The sequence below is a fragment of the Ascidiella aspersa genome, chromosome 4 (genome assembly GCF_963924565.1).
Source record: "Ascidiella aspersa chromosome 4, kaAscAspe10.2, whole genome shotgun sequence".
Taxonomy (NCBI): Eukaryota; Metazoa; Chordata; class Ascidiacea; order Phlebobranchia; family Ascidiidae; genus Ascidiella; species Ascidiella aspersa.
Window position 1 is genome coordinate 34,712,849 of NC_139450.1, and position 17,420 is coordinate 34,730,268.

The 17,420-nt window shown below is 35.4% G+C and overlaps 1 protein-coding gene across 1 annotated transcript; it reads left to right on the plus strand.

Moving 5' to 3' along the window:
• The first annotated feature begins 6,078 nt into the window (after positions 1 to 6,078).
• On the plus strand, positions 6,079 to 14,619 carry LOC146157679 (isoaspartyl peptidase/L-asparaginase-like). The gene is made up of 7 exons (XM_083387175.1): positions 6,079 to 9,528; positions 9,917 to 9,999; positions 10,524 to 10,666; positions 11,647 to 11,804; positions 12,221 to 12,369; positions 12,810 to 12,890; positions 13,756 to 14,619. The coding sequence occupies exons 1-7, from the start codon at positions 9,401 to 9,403 to the stop codon at positions 13,959 to 13,961; spliced, it is 948 nt and encodes a 315-aa protein (XP_083243301.1). The 5' UTR covers positions 6,079 to 9,400; the 3' UTR covers positions 13,962 to 14,619.
• The last annotated feature ends 2,801 nt before the right edge of the window (positions 14,620 to 17,420 follow it).

Genomic DNA, 17,420 nt, shown 5'->3' on the forward strand with positions numbered 1-17,420 from the left:
TAAACTTCTCAAAATAAGATCTAAAAATGACAACATATTTTCCAAACACATCAGAATAAGATCCGCATTGCCTAATTAATGCTAATAGGATGAAGTCTTATTCTGAGTTAGATCTTTACTCCAACAATTAGTTACCATTACTTTTTTAGTCAGGTCATTCCAAATGTTTAATCTGACGTTATGTTATTCTAATTTTGTCTGATTGCTCAGTCCTATATAACTAATAATATTATTCAAAATAAAATAACTTGGCAAGAAAACTTATAAAGTTAAAGACAGTGGAATAATGTGAGACACACTCTACTACAGGTTTAGGTTGCTGTCAACAAAATCGTAAAATAATTAAAATTTAATAAATCTTCACTGCTTTCTTACCACTGTATAAGAAACACACCTAGTAAAACTTGATTCAAATAACAATTCAACTTTTCAGTCTTACAAAACGAATATATACACAATCAAGCTTTGGTGTAAACAACCTAATTTCTTGGGTAAAATAAACAACTTGATATTAGATTAGTGGTTGAGTATTTAATAACAAACATGACTGTCTGACAAGCTAATTATAAATTTACTATAAAAAGTTAACAAAGTACCCGGATTTTGATGATATTATATTAGATTTTCTGTGTAATATCGTTATTAAAAGTTTTTATATTTAATGAGTTTTTAAAATAAGTGGATGTTCTCAGTAAGTGAAAGTATTCATGGCATTGTGACATATGGTGCATAAATATATATATATCAACAGGAAACAGTAGCTGTCATAATTGAAAATGATAACTGACATCATTAATGTCTTCGCTTCATGCAACAGCTACACTTGTTAACAAAATGCTATGCTTGCCCTAATACAAATTAATACCCCAACTGGAAAAGGGTAAAAAATTAATTATTAGAAACTAATGGACATAAATAAAAACCTTCAATAATCTTAAACAATGAATCTTGGTTCAACATTATTTGCTTTAAAATAACTTTTTTGGTTGCAATAATATCTACTGCAAAATATTTTATTAGCAAATTAATTAAGTTTAACATACAAATTTTTAAATATTGTAAAAAACATGGTATGAGATAAGACCCTAAGAGAAACGAAAAAACATTGCAGAAATATTAATTAGTGCATTTCCTGTCCTGCTATGATTAGATACCACAACGTAATTAATATAAACAAATTGCTTGATTGATAGATAGACCAAAACAAAGAGATACTTCAACACCAAATACCAACAATTTATCTTCAAATAAAACCTTACAGGAACAGATAAAACAATTGGACAAATTTCAAATAAAGCATTTTGATGGTTTAAAAGTTTTGAGTTAAATGACAAAAAATAGGTTTATCAACATAATGGAAAAAACAATATCTTTTAACAACACCTCTCTCAAATATATTTAAAGAAAAAAAACTTTCAAGTTTTTAAAATTGCAAAAATTAAAATAAAAATTACAATAAAGTATCCCTTACTTTGAAATGAAAAGAGGCAACATATTTATTTAAAAAACAAATTGTAGCATATGTGCTTTAACAAATTACTATTTACTGATCAAAATGTTGGAAAATGATTTCTATCATAGCTATATTAAGTAAACAAAAATAACAAAAAGATGCAACGCACAGATAACCCATAATGACATCACACATTCTACAGTTCAGCTAATTTGGTTTTATAATATACAAAAAATAACAGCATTCTGAGGAAAAGGGGAATTAAAAACTACTTTTAAAACAAAACATGCCAACGCCGCTTATGTTCCAGATTGGAAACTTGAACAGACGATGAATACATGAAAGCCGTGCAAACTTGACTAAGTAAATGCACCTAATACTAAGTCGGAAACTTTGGATATCACATGGTGGCGTTATGTAGCTGAAAATTGGACGGCTGTAATAACATTATTTCTAAAATTTGCACGGCTGAAAACAAGTATTAAACTGAAAACCGTAAGCGAGACAGAAGTTTTGTGGTTTTGTGCGATTTTTTACAACTGAATGAATTGTATGCCGATTTTCGACGCAATGTGTGGCTAAGATCACAGCTGAAAGTGCAACTGCTCAGCTATTTACACCAGGACTAACTTTCCAATGTAGGTACTCACAGTTCCATAATAGTTTGTTTACAGCCGCACAAATTTTAGCTGCTTAAAGACCGCCTTTCATATTATAAAAAGTTTACAATCTGGCTCAAATTAGGATACTTAGAATTTATAAGCATTTTAAATCTGCCATACACTTAAGATTTTATAGACCTAGATGATACTTCGCTGGCTAAATTATAACGTTTTAGATTGATATATTAAGACACAGCAAAGAAACAAACTTTAGTATTACTATACATAAGTCATAAAATGGTAAACCAAAGAAGCTGTTTTTGATTGTATTACTATGCCTGGTAGCAAAAGTCATAAAACTTCGATGGAAAAGCAATCTTTGGGCAAGTTTTTCAGAATGGATTCACCATATAAAGCAAATAGCTACTTGTCTAGAATCTTACCACAACGAACAGTATTTGGGTTAGGGTGCGCGTAAATTGTGTTTGGGTAGGTTAGGTAATATGATTAAATATTAATACTTGACCCACCCTCACCCAGACACTAACCGACAACCTAACATTGCGCGTTGCTTTAATAATTCGTAACGCTGTGTTAGGATTCTAGACCAGCGCCAAATTATAAATAAACTGCATTAGAAACATATTTGCACTAAGTTATATAATCCTATACTTATTATTTAGCTTGTCAAAGATATATACCGGTATAAATTATAATACAAATACATACAAAACCATAACTCACTGGAATAATATAGTTTAAGATTAGTGCTTTACATCATATAAATTCGTGCTTAGAATGTATAAACAAACGTTTGTAGCTATTTATATATTTTGACCACTTTATCGGAACAACAATTCTAGTTATACAACATAAATATGAAAAATAAAAGAGATTTATTTATAAGTTTGGTTCGCATTAATTCGCTCTAGAAACGAGTTAAATTGGACTAAATTAAATTAACCAAAGCCCTTAAAACAATAAAAGTTGTTAAATAAACAAAATGGATGAGAGATGAGAAAATAGCTTAAAGTGAAAAAACCGCCCAAAAAAATTACTAATCGTAAAAATAAATCATATAAAGCACGATTCTTTTAAGTGTTGATTATAACCAAAAAAAATAAGGCATTAACTAACGATGTCCGATACTGGCGTTTTTATTTGCTGTCGATACTCGATATTTAAGCTTAAATCACGACCGCCAGATACGATTTTAAATGATGTTATAGCAATTTGAAAAACAAATATATTTTAAATTGTAATGTTAAAAGTTAATGGTCGGGGTTATTATGTCACACTTGGTTTAGCGTATAAACGATTTACCACTGACTAACTTACCCTAGAAATAGAAAACAGTGATTTTAATCGCAAATAGGCCTAATAGATAATATTATTCAATGAAACATTCACACATACGTGTGTTAATAGCTGAGATCTAGCCCTTCGAAGCTGCTTTTTGACCAACGACTACGACTTACGTATAATTAGTACACCGAAAGCCATCGCAGACTCACCGAGTCTGTTGATCTATGATGCAAGCAGTGCAGACTAGAAAAACAACTAGCCTGCAGTGAGGGCTAGATCTCAGCTATTAACACACATATGTGTGCATGTTTCATCGAATAAATGATATGGTACTGTGGATCCCCTTCAATTGAATTGCTTGTACTAACAAATTGAACAGGCATTGGCGTATGGTTGTTTCTCGACTCGTTCCCATCTGAGCCTGCATAGCTCAGTTGGTAGAGCGACGGTCCCGGCTTGATCGGAGGTCGTGAGTTCGAACCTCACTGCAGGCTAGTTGTTTTTCTAGTCTGCCCTGCTTGCATCATAGATCAACAGACTCGGTGAGTCTGCGATAGCTTTCGGATAATATTATTTGTTAATTTAGTATTGGATCGGCATTGATATCACTAAAGTATCAAATGAATGCCAATACTACAAGTTTGCATTAAAAACGTGGACTTCGAGCTTTTTACAGACCAGTTGAAAGTTTATAGACCCCCGTTTTTTCCATAGACCCCTGGTTGGGAATCACTGCCAGTTCACAGAGCAAAAAATGGTGCCCTAGCGGTAATCAAAATACAAATATTTAACCGCAAGCTGGCGTACAAGAGCTTGAATAAGCATTAAATATAAACAAAAATAAAGTAGGCTGTTGTTTTTGACGCACATTTAGTTCAAGTCATTCGCTAGCTCTTGGGTTCAAATAAGGTTAAAGAACATTAATAATTAAAATTCTTGTTGTTTTATTCACTGTGTTTGGAATGAAGGAGTAAAGCAATGGCGAGAGCTTGCCTTTTATAAAATAAGATAGCTTTAAAATTAGTTGCTAAGCCACTCAGACCAGTGTTGTAATGACTTAAGTAAATGACTTGACTTAAGTCACTGTTTTTAAATGACTTGACTTGACTTAAGTCATTTGGACAAATTACTTAGGTTAAAATAAATTGTTTTAATTGAGCAATTATTTATAAAATTGCGTTATTTAGCCCAATCTTGCACATAAAAGAATTTGCTTGTAATATGCTGCTTTTGTGTTATTTTTTACTTGAGTTGCTCATAATAATCAGAGGAGTTTGCCGGTTTTCATAATTTAAAGTTTTATTTTTTGACAATGGCTGGACTTGAAGTTGACTTGCTCTAATTATGACTTGACTTGGGCAACCGATGATTTGGACTGGGACTTGACTTGTTATTTATTCAAAAAGACTTGACTTGGACTTAAGTTATTTTACGAATGACTTGACTGGGACCTTTATTTCAAAATGACTTGTTTACAACACTGACTCAGACTAATGAGGATGCAAGTGCGCATCGAAACGCCTGTATTAATGTGGTGTCGGTTTACTCGACCAATTTGGCTGCAGTAAGTATTGGAAAATGTATTCCATACCTAATGTAGAAATAACCACGCTAATCACAAAACGCTTTGGACATCTGAAACTTAAAATTGCGTTTTACGTCGACAGCTGTCTGAAAATTAACACCGAGTATCTTGGAAGGCCTGTTGAGGGGATTAAAATGTGCTGTCCATTCGTCACAGAAAGCCAAGGAAATGGTGGAAATCCCGTCTTACACTAAAACGCGAAAAATTAAACTTTTTATATGCACAGGGAAATGCCAGACATGTTGTAGTATCCTCGTATAAATTAAATCGTCCACAAGGTTGTGTGTAGAGTTGGCAAAAAAACACAACCTTAAGACGCTCAAATCTCGCGGTTTGTCTCAGTTAATAAATGGCGTAAACCTTTACTTAAATGTTGGTAGTTACAGCAGGAACCAGCGCAAAATGAGGAGACATTATAGCAAATAATAAAGGTTTGGCAGCGGAAGAACATACTTTCGCCTAACAATGAAGTTTTTGTCCCAAAAGCCCGACGCCAACATGAAAGTCAGATGGATTTGGTGAATACACAAAGATATGGTTCATGTTAGAACAGACACGTTTAAGCGCGATTTTCAAAGTTGTTTTTCGTGACAAACCAAACGTATAAAAATAGTACATTGCCTGATAAACTTACAAGCATAATATTTGGAGGTTGTAGTTAGACGTAGAATGAACATCAAAGCCCATTCAGAAGTTGGTAGCATATTAAGAAACGTTTTGAACAACGTTTTATTCATTTTGAACAGGCTTTCTGCAGCGCCCAGCAATACTTAGTAGACCGTGATTGTGCAGATTTCGAAATTGTTGGGGTTAAGTTACAACGCGCGTAAGTAGAAGGAGATAGCTTCGCAGGTTCACGCCCACATTTCACTGTGACGTGAAAGGTCGATTGTAAACCAACACAATAGGTTTATTGTGATGTAACATCTTCACAACCTCTGTAGAATGTTTACATTGTTTGCCATCTTGTTAAACTGGAATAAAAATATACGGATGTACTGGCCAGTTGTAAAGAATGCTGGTCGCTGATTGGCTGAGGCCGCGCCCCCTTTTGTCACGCCCCCATTGTTGCGTCATATAGTGTGGTTCCCCATTGAGAACCAGGTTTAGTCTAAAAAAGCGTGGGATAATGATGAAGCATTAGCTGATAGAGGTTGTTTAGCGGTAGTTCAGAACTAACTGTATTTCAGCTGTAAGTTTAACCAGGTTAGATGGTGTGTTAGTTAAGCGTGGATATAGAATGACTAAGACGGTCTATATACGTAGAAGTTACTCTGCAGTGCTTACATACTTAGCCTATATATTCATCACAGATTCAGTATATTGCTTTAGTCTTCAATTTCCACAGATAGTTTGATGCAGTTATTTGTACAATTTAATCGATAATTGAATGTCACTGAACAACCAAGTTCTATTCGAGCTACAAATTCTTTGTAGCCCTTCTCAGTTAACTGAGCACATTGCTTGTTAGCGCTATTCACAACAAAATAAGCTGGTGAATAATTCAAGTTGTGAGTCAGCGAAGCGCGTTGTCAGGTTGTCACTCTTATGTTACAAGTTCGCTGTTAACATGTACGCATATACGCCTTGTTTCATAATATCTGATCGCACTTGTTTAGAAGCAGCTCTACCACTAAATCACTTCCTTGTATTGAAACATTAGAGCTGATTAAAATATTGATTTATCGAACCACTTCATACAATTGATGCATAGGGGAAACGTCATTGTATTACTGTTTTGTTTCGCACACTTAATTGTGCAAGATATAGTAAGACATCACTGCTTCAGACGTTCAATATCATTTTGTCGCTTTTATTAAGGCAACATGGAAAATAGAACAACAGACCTCGGTCAAAAGAAATGAGCGTTTCTCCTGATGATATGTTTTAGTGTTCTTGTACAGCGATTGTCGGTTAAAATGTGGAATCTTTTTGGCGTTTTTTACATTAGTGACATTGCTACTGGGAGATTACGCTAAGTTCGAAAAACCGAGAGCTCATGGTGAGGTGATATTTAGGTTCTACAAAACGTGGTTGTGCGCAATTAAAAGGTTAATCAATTAAGGCTGGCGCATCTATTTTTGCACAGTAACCTAAAACCTACTGTTCAGTGTAAAGCAACTGTGGCATTTCCAAGATCTATTGATAACACAATTCTCAGGGCGTTGGTTGTTCCAAGAAGTCTTGTAGGTTTGTGTGGTTTAAGCTGGTACGCCGGTGGCAAGTTCATTCAACTATACCCACCAAATCTAGGTGTATTACCCTCAAAATGAAATCCTGCCGTTCCGTTTTCTCGAAAAAATGCGAGTGCAATTTTCCCAAGACGAGTTGAAAACAGTTGAGTAACTTAAGCAACAATTTGTTGTTATAACGGGGCACATTAGACTCAACAAATTCTCTTAAGACCAAAGATTAAATGCCAATTATTGCCTAAATCGCTAACAATACTTGATGCACACCTACATAACCGAATCGAACAAGCGGAATCGCTCATGGTAAACGTGATAAACACACCAAAATTAAAGGCAAGTTAAATAAATTATGAAAACAGTTTGGCAGGAATAAATTGGCGACATTTTTGCGAGTCCTGACAGTATTTATTGCTTTGAATCCAGGAAGATTGTAAAACCACTAAGAAGGGTGTGACGCGGAATTTAAGCACCATACAACGCTGCCTGAAATGGGTCGTAACTATTGATCAAACATCAGTAATGTCACCAGCAGACAGAGTTGTATTACATCCTTTTATCGGCTTACATCTCACATGTGGTGTTCCATTCTGGCCACATCGTTAAGTAAAAAACGTTTTACTTATATTTCGTGAATTCGAAAAGTGGAATGAAAGTCTGGCTTGTTTTAATTTCGAACTCTCACCCTTTTTATATTTTTGCTAATTTACAAAAATTGTCGCTAAATATTTTCTGTAACACTTACGCCTTGATTAGATTTGTTGTAAAAATAGTTCGAGGGAGAGTGGCTGCACTAGTGTCACGTGACCACAGCTTCCGCTGCTTAAACACCGAAAGCGGTTTCAGCAAATATTTGTTTTGTGTTGCCGTATGTCGGCTGTTGTTGTTGACCTTGTGAATGTGAAAGTAGTTTTTTATCTACTTCAAATACCCACCCATATGCCACTGTTATGCGATGCTCTGTGGTCGTAAACACGGTTTCACTCAGTAGTACGCTGAGTGAGAACCTTTTGCGTTTAAAGGCGAGAAGTACATTAAAATTACTTTAATACCCGATTAACAATTTAACATTTTTAACGCACTAAGCTTAAGATTGGTCGTGATTTTAACAGAATTTGAGAAAAACCTTACGTCATGCTTTATTTGTACCAGTTCTTAAAAATAAAACATTTTACCGTCAATTTAGCACATTTAAGCTATTATGTCTTTTTTTGGGCTTGGTATTTTCAATGTTGTGTATTTTGTAACATTATAATAAGTAACCAATGTATACATTTACTTTTTTGTGTATTTTAAAGTGCATATATCTTTTGTTGGTGTTGTGTAAGCACATAATATTATTGGAATTGCAACTCTCATTAATATTAAGCAGAGCTTATGCAACATTTAGTTTCGTAATATTTCACTTTTTACCACGCATATGCGTCATTGTCCACCCACGATAAATGTTTCATAAAGACTCAATCTCAACTTTTTTATTAAAAAGTTCGAAAAAGAAATGCTTCGGTCATTTACATTGATGAAATTTTTCGCTTATAAAATTACAGCTTAATGATGTGATAATTTTTTTCCCTCTTCAACAAAATACGACAAACAGTTCAGTTTTAAATCGTTGTTATCTGATATCACGTTTCCGTTCGAGCAATATGCTTATTCGCTTTACGATCTTTGGACGTTAAATGTTTATTGTTTGGTTGTTGAATGTCTGTTTTTGGTGTTTTACAAATTCGTCGTGTTATTTTTGGGAAGCTGTTTCTAAAATAATACGATTCTGCTTTTGTTGTTGCGACTTGTTAGTTGCAGTTATAAAAGTACGATGTTTATTTTGAAATATTTTGCTTTAAAATGTATTTAAAAATTTGTTTTCTTGTGCAGGCGTTTAAACACTATTTATGTGTTTTACAGTTTTATCATTTTTGTCCATAACGATATTTACCTAATTCTAAATCTGTAAATCGGGTGGCAATCTTGAACGACAAATGGTATTAAAATCTTTGCAAGCTTTCCCACAACCGTGCTTCACAATTTTATCTTTATATTTGACTTTGTACTGGCGGTGGTCGGGATTTGAACCACAAACCGTTGGAATATGTATTTTTATGTTGAAGATTAAAACGCACGTGCGAACACTTCGCTGTTAAAATAACCGAATATGACGCCACACTTCTACTAATTGTGACGCGACATTATTTTAATTGCAAGATTAACCCGATCTAATATTAAATCAAGCGGTGTTATTGTGACGTAGGTGATATAGCGGTTAATTATGAATGGTCACAGCGACTCTCTACCGCCTCCAGTGATCGTCGTGCATGGCGGAGCATGGAAGATCCCGGACGCAATGATCCGTGACAGCGAGCAGGGAGCGAAACAAGCAGCGATTGAGGGATACGAGTGAGTACAGAGCTCGAAATTAGGGCAAACATGTTGGTTAATAATATAAGTTCCTTTGTGTTAAACCTTCAGTAAAAACCGTAAAAACCCTTTATTATAATCCAGGGTTGGAAATCAGGGCAATTATGTTGCAATGCTTAGCACATACCTTTTCTAGTACACCTCCCATAAGTTAATATAAGTTACTTTTTGTTAAACCCCATTTAACCTTCAATAAAGCCGCAAAAACTCTTTATTATTATATAACAAGGTTCGAAACCACGCCAAAAACGTTGTAGTGCTTTATTTTTACATTATATAAGAAAACTAATTGATTATTTATTGTAAGTTACCTGTTGTTAAACCCGTTTTAACTTAGGGATAAAAACTTATTTATTGTATCTCATAGAATTCTTAAATCTGGCGGGAATTGCATTGACGCTGTGGTTAAGGCTGTTTCGAGTCTAGAAGATAACCCGTCTTTCGATGCAGGTTTGTAAAATATTTGTTGACTGTTCACACAAAAGTATGTCAACAACTAAATGTAAAGCAAATACGGCGCTATGTACCGTTGTAAGTGAAATAATGGAAGTAGCACGTATTTAGCAAAGTTTGTCTAAACGTCCTCTTGCTCCGCCTTATTCCAGTTACTTATATTATTGGGTCTACGACTAATTCTTTTAATTCACGGAAATCTTAAAACAACTTCACACAGCTCTTGGGTGACATATTTTTATGAATATTTTGCGTGTTTCTCCCAGAATTTCTAAGTATTTTAAAATGTGACCTTTGTGACTTCGTATGACCCCAAGTAACCTCTACTGTGGGTTTTTCAATAAAACCCGAGATCCACAACTTAACTTATATGAATAATTTAAATCACGTAAAACATACGTTGACCCCGAATAACTCCGTTTGCCCCCATGTAACCTCGTTTGACCCCGAGTAACCCGTTTAACCCCGAGTAACCCCGTATGACCCCGAGTAACCCGTTTAACCCCGAGTAACCCGTGCAGGTCGTGGATCTGTGATGAACGCAGCTGGTGAGGTTGAGATGCACGCTCTAGTGATGAGGGGAGACACTTGTGATGTTGGGGGGGTTCTTTGCATACAGAGGGTCAGGAATCCGGTCCAGGCGGCAAAGATCGTACTGGACGAGGTTTGTTCAAACTTGCGACTCATTAAAAACTCGGATTTTAATGCTTTAATGTAGGATTTCCCAAACTTTTTAGTCTGCGATCCCTTTTATCATAATATTGAACATTCCTCGAAACTCCATAGGTTTAACAGTTTTTAAAACAACATTTCTTGTGGCTTGCTCTGGCACGCATTTATTGAAGTAATGTGCATTTTAAAGGTTTTGTTTTGCTGTAAGTTTGCCGTTAGCATATCAAACAGAAAAGAATTACAATTTTATAAATGTAAAGCTTTGTATATATATAATGCGGACTTGTGACCCCTTAAATCGTTGAGCGACCTACAGTTTGCGAAGCCCTGTTTTATCCAGTATTTCTTAACCTGGAGATCGCTTCTAGTTCCACCATTAGATCACCTCTATTAGGCGTACATCTGGGTGAAATATACTTCCAACTTGCGATGAACAAAGTCAGAATGCAAGCGCAATCTACAACTGAGTTTAAAATACTTTCAATATTGTTTTAGAGGCAGACTTTGAGAAATGCCTTGTGTATTACTACTAACCTTTGAGGGCCACGAGTAGTTTATTCAATATGGCAAAGTTTTCGAAGCTTTGTAACTCGTAACACAGTGGAGCATAATTGTTGGAGGTTGTAGAATGTCAAAGCCCATACAGAAGAAGCTGGCATTTTGCGAACGTTGCGAAATCTTTATTTGACCAAAAGATTTATTCGAAACGTTTAAAATGCTACAGCTATATATTGGCTTTTATATATTGATACTTCGTAACTCATTCTTTATTTATATCTCAACTGTAGTAAACCATATTTCGAATTAAACAAAGTAGAATAATTCATTTGAGAACAATTGTTGCATTATGCCAGCATTTGCTGTATTTATTTACCATATGTCTGCTCTTCAAGTTATAAACTTATAGTGATAAACGAAGCTAAATCTACATTTGATGTTTGTCTTGTCATTAACTTGATTGTTTCGTCACAGAGCCCCCATTGTCTTTTGGCGGGAGAAGCTGGTTTGAAAATGGCGCGAAAACACAACCTTCCAGAAGAGGAAAGCGATTATTTCGTCACAGATCACGCGAGAAGGGAATTCAAGCAGTTCAAAACTTACACGAGCACAGTTGAAGAGCTTTTCAATGGGTTTGTGAAATAACTTTGTGGCATCACTTCATGGTTTAACAAGTGTATGTGAATCACATATTGTGCAACAACTTGTAACACAGTACAAATTAAACGTTTGACGGAGATGTTAAGGTAAAATATAATTAATTTGTCAATTCAATAGATCCTACGCAAAAAGTGTTTTTATATACCGTATTTGCCATGGAAAAACGCTACAGCTGCATATAACTCCAGGAATATTTAAAGTGTGAACCATCTGACACCAATTTCCAAATCTCTTTCATCTACTTCTATTTTTATTTATTTTTGCTACCGCACCTTTGGGAAAAACTAAATTCCTGTGAGATGCATTTGAAGCAAACTAATTCCCTCGGGATTAAGTGACCTACATACGGGTATTCCCCAGCGTAACACTGCCTTCTGTTACGTCACAGGGGCCATGACACTGTCGGCGCTGTTGCGCTCGATTGCCATGGCAACCTTGCGTGCGCAACGTCCACTGGAGGCATCACGGCACAGCAAGTGGGGAGGGTTTCTGATTCGCCCATTGTTGGAAGCGGTGGGTTCGCTGACAATGATTCAGGTAATAAAGCATTCATGACATGATAATGGGAATAATTTGAACGTAAACAGCAGGCTTGTTTGAATACAGTTGTGATAGTTTTTGTATTGCGACTGTAATGTTGCAATGTTTCGTGGTATAAATATAAATGGTCACTGTATTGTGTTTAAGCACCATTATGGATACAATAATGTATAAACTCTGCTGGATCTTGTTGCATTGTAATAATGTTACATCTACTCTACGCATTTATTGTTTATTTTTTTTTTACTTTTTTTTCGTTTTTACCTCAACTGACTATAGATTGACATTTTGTGGTTCTTCGTTGATCCTTTGCTACTGTGTTCGCGTTTGTGGCGACAAATAAACAGTTATCAGTTATTTTATTAAACTTCTCTTACACATACACTGATTTGTCTTTTAATACACTTATGTTACATCTACACTGATTTGTGTTCTAGTTGCGGTTTCAACGACTGGCCATGGTGAGTCGATAATGAAGGTGAACTTGGCAAGAATGATCGCCTTCTTCGTCGAAAACGGTGAGTGCAGGGAGCGAAATGATCATTTTTCACTTTAAATTTCGAGGCTGGTGCAAATCTAGCTGATCTGGACGCCTGTGATAGTTGGATCTTAATATTGCTGAACTCTTCCACGTTTGAACAATAAGATTTTTGTTAGTTAGGTAATTGGTTAAATTTCCGAATGCGCGATAATATTGGACCGAAACCGGTGCCCGATATCAAGTTGTATTATTATCGTTAGGCCGGAAATTAGTTTCTGCTTGACATTCTGTCGCTGACCCAAGATTACGGACAACCCAACTAACAACTTTATTATAAAACAACAAGCCGCTATAGCTTCAAACGTCACTTTGACTCTCTTTCAAACACGGTTTGTTATAGTTGCTAGACCACCACGTGCAAGTAAAGCGACCACCACACTACGCTAAATACAAGACTCTTTTCTGTAAACAAATGGTATTTCGCAACAAACCAAGCTTCTTAAGAAATAAACAACGCCTTAATCAGTCAGTGATTAAGGTTGAGAACGTAAAACAAATTCGACCTTTGAAAGTTTTTTTGAAAAACACAAAGTTGACAACCAAAGATAACCGAGATTAAAAGTAAATTTTGAACTAACAAACTAAAAAACATCACCTTTAAACATTTCAATGTCAAATATTTTGCATTGGGCATAGTAATGACGTCATTCAGATCGGACCGCGATGCTTGTTGTCCAGAACATCGGAATGAGTGTAGTTCTTTCTTAAACCCAATGTGGTTTAAAACAAATTTTATAAAGAAATTAACCTAATAATTACACGCTCGAATGGTTTCCTAGGCATAGTGAATAGCTTCCTCAAAATGTTTGTGACGTATAATCGTGTAACAATTGCCCCCCCAGGAATGCACCCCCAGGAAGCGACGGTGGCTGCCTTGGACAAGATGAGCTCACGGGTTGGTGGTCATGGTGGCGCTATATCGGTGTCCACCAGGGGGCAGGTGGGAGTACACTTCACCTCCGATCGGATGAGCTGGGCGAAAGTTGGCGGGGACTTCGTGGAGTACGGTTGTGACGTCACAAACGTCAAGCGCGACGCTCTGAACTGAAATTTGTGAACTTTGTTCTTAAAGTGTTTCATTTTATTTTCGAAAAACGTCTGAAAAATGTTCGACGCAAAACCGAATGACAAAAGTGAAATAATTTTACCCAAACTTTAGAAACTTTGGTAATTATACTTGACCAGACTGAAAACCCAAGTTTTGACCGCCTTCTGATTAGAACTAAGTTATTGTTTGGGAACAAACACATCATTGTTCGTCGCTCGATATTTTATGTAAAGTAGTGACTTGTTATTTCTCCATAATATTTAAAATCTTGCTTTTCATTCGTGTTTGTTCAAGTTCCAACTTGTGACGTAGTTTGATTTTAGAGAATTGTGTTTTTAGAAATAGGTAAAATTCTTAAAGCCAGAATATTCAGTTGTATAAAAATCAAGTGAATAGATAAGAACTGTATTTTTTAGTTTGTTTTATATTTATACACTGTCGGTGAATTTGCTGAGATATTTTGTCGAATATTCTGGCTTTTAATTTTATCTCAAATTTGCTTTTTGATATTTTGGTGTCGCACTAACTACTCAATCTGCGGGAAGTTACATTTCCCGGGGGTTTATTTTTTATTTATTATTTTGTCGTTTAAATTATTTTGTCTTTGCTTTTCACATGTTCCTCGCTTAACAACAATAACATGACAATTTGCAACTGATGAAGTTTGTAAAATTTGTACACTTCCTTAAAACTTATATTGAGCAGGCCGCGGAGAAACATTCGCCACCTTAAGAAGTTTACGATCAAATTCAAACCTGCACAAAATATAATCACTAGGTCTGACTTGAAAATGCACCGACACTGAATAAAATTGAGAAGCGAAAAAAATAAGAAAATCCAACAAAGTATGAGAATTATTTAAACAAGGAGTAAAAATAACCCGAGCACGACCAAAAAATCGACAATAATTCGAGTCCCGAGTCCGGCCCCGTTTCCACAGGCCTGTATTCTATCCATTCAAGTAACTAAAATAAAGGGGGATATTCAGCAATCAACTTATAGTAGTGTCATATAATTCATTCACTCACAATACACGGTTGGAAATGTCCCACCATTCGCTGTTACACATTTGTTATTTACAGTTTGCGGCCATCTCAGTTTTAAAATTTTGTACTGCGCATGCGCACATCCGACTTGGGTAGTCTTAAGTTGTTTTAGAAAAACAAACCGACTCCACAGCCTGATTTGAACAGAATAAAATTCAACTCAATATTATTATTATTCCGATATTTGCTGCTTTGTTTACAAGCTGTGATGAAACAAACAGGCAACCGCTACATTTAAACATATCGTATTTAGTGAATGTTGGGCGCTCTGTGACGTAACAAAACAACGCGCGAGTTAAATCACGTGATGAATCACTTGTTGTTAGGATGAATGCAATGTAGCATCAAAACCTTGTATAGTGGTTTCTTTGTGTTCCTTTCAACATATAGATACTGTAGATAAGTTTACCAGTCTCAACAAACCCAAACATGTGAAAACTTGGTTGGCAAACATTGGTTTAAATGTTAATCTTAAAGAGACGAAACAAAAACAAGAAAATGTCCCACATTGGAAGGTTCCAACCAAAGCAACTAAATACGAGTTTGGGAAACAAAATTTTATGTTTGATTTATAAAAAAATATTTTTATAAAATATATTTTCATAAATTGGAGTCCACGTGAGTTTCACCAAATATTTATTTTAAAACATCAAATTTTCATTAAAAACATTGCATAACCTTAATATTAAGACCGAGGTGATTTTATGCGTGTGCCTGTTTTACTAAACAATCTAATTTATCAACTGAATCGAAATCCAGAATTTTTCTTTTACATTTTATTTTCTGCGAGAGATTCCTTGCGAAGTGTTTCAGGCCATTTATCGATCGTGGAAAGTAAGTGGTTTCCCGCGAACGATTTGCGTACAACTGTGGAACGATTTGCATTTAACGATTAACTTCTTCCAAAGGAAAATTTTTTAAATATTACGGTAATTGTAATTTAGTGTGGCTAAACGTAAGTTTGTGCAGAACATAGCCTGAAAGTATTTTATTTTTTGTTTATCGTCTTCTCGAGTTTATTTTACCACTTTATTTTTCACAAAAAAATTACACCAACAAATCTCAAACCAGATTTAATTTAATGTGAGCCAAGTGACCTCTTTATCATCCTTTACCTTATTTATTTTTAGACTTTTTATTATAAGCAAATTAATTTCCCGACCAAATTTCCCAGCGTCTTGCTCAACTCTCACGACCCCGTTCGACCCGAATTCCATTGTTTTAAGAATCAAGCAACTGCACGCCTTCTACGCAGAACGCGCGTGCACTCTGTGACTCACAATGCATTATTTCCTGTCAATGTGACGTCATAGTAACCTGTATCACCGAGCAATTGTTAGCGGCGCGAGCGTTAGTTGGCCTGTGTAGTGTGTGTAGCACACATGTGGAGCGGAGGTTTATCAACATAAGGCTGGCTTCTGTAATTAGATAATTAGCAGTTTGTATTTAGTTGAGCGATTAATAATATTTGATAATCTGTGTTTGCGTCAAACTAGTTGTTCCTTGAGAGATTCTAAGGTATGCCGGAACTTTTTGTGACTTTGGAAATAACCTGTTCGAATAACGCACAGGCATGAAGCCAAGCAAACGAGCCATCAATGCGCACCATGATTCAGTCGATAACTGATAATGTTATTGTATTTACCTATACCGCCTTGTCTTTTAGTAAGGTTGATTGCTATAACTGTATGATTTTGTAGAAGATGCCCTGCGGATTTATTGGTAACTTTCCCAGTTTGAGAACCCCTGTCGTAGATGGAATAGTTGCGATTTCTTAACTTATTAAAAAAAAAACACGATTTCTGGATTTAGATAAAACTTTTAAGTCAGAGGGCACCAATAAAAACGAATTGGCGTCGTCCAACCTTTTACGAAACAATACGATTACAAGGCGACGAGTGGATGCCGTAATATCATCAGTTATTTTATGGATAAGTGCGCATCAAAAAATATCGCTTGCCTTAATGCCTGTTTAAAAACAAATGAGTTTTTTTTTTAAATTAGAAAAAGTTAAGCGGGGAATTTTCGAGGAAAGTTTCAGAATTACTTCATGGCTTTCTTAAAATTGCGCTTTAGGAAAATATATTTCGTGCAGTGAGTAAAACAAAGAGGAATATTCTGACGGCGCGCCAAGAAACAGAATGGCAAGGAGCGCCTTTAATAACCCATGCGTCATTCTTGTTTCATCTGCGCGCCACTAACTTTTTACTTGTTAGTTACTCACGAAGGCACCGACACATTTTCACGTTTTTAAAATCTTTAGACTTGAAGAAAAGTTTTTTGCTTAGCTTACAATGCAATTTGAATAAATTTTGGGGGAAATCGTGTAAATTTTGCAAAACTGGGGAATTAAGTTGAAATGTTTTTACACTTTATTACCTCAGTATTGCTACAGCCTATAATTTGTAAATTG

What these genes read in the sequence shown, in the direction of transcription:
- LOC146157679 (XM_083387175.1), top strand. Translation starts at nt 9,401, where the DNA reads ATGAATGGTCACAGCGACTCTCTACCGCCTCCAGTGATCGTCGTGCAT. An exon ending in GCAGCGATTGAGGGATACGA is followed by an intron (nt 9,529 to 9,916) that starts GTGAGTACAGAG and finishes TGTATCTCATAG; the next exon opens with AATTCTTAAATCTGGCGGGA. An exon ending in CAAAGATCGTACTGGACGAG is followed by an intron (nt 10,667 to 11,646) that starts GTTTGTTCAAAC and finishes GTTTCGTCACAG; the next exon opens with AGCCCCCATTGTCTTTTGGC.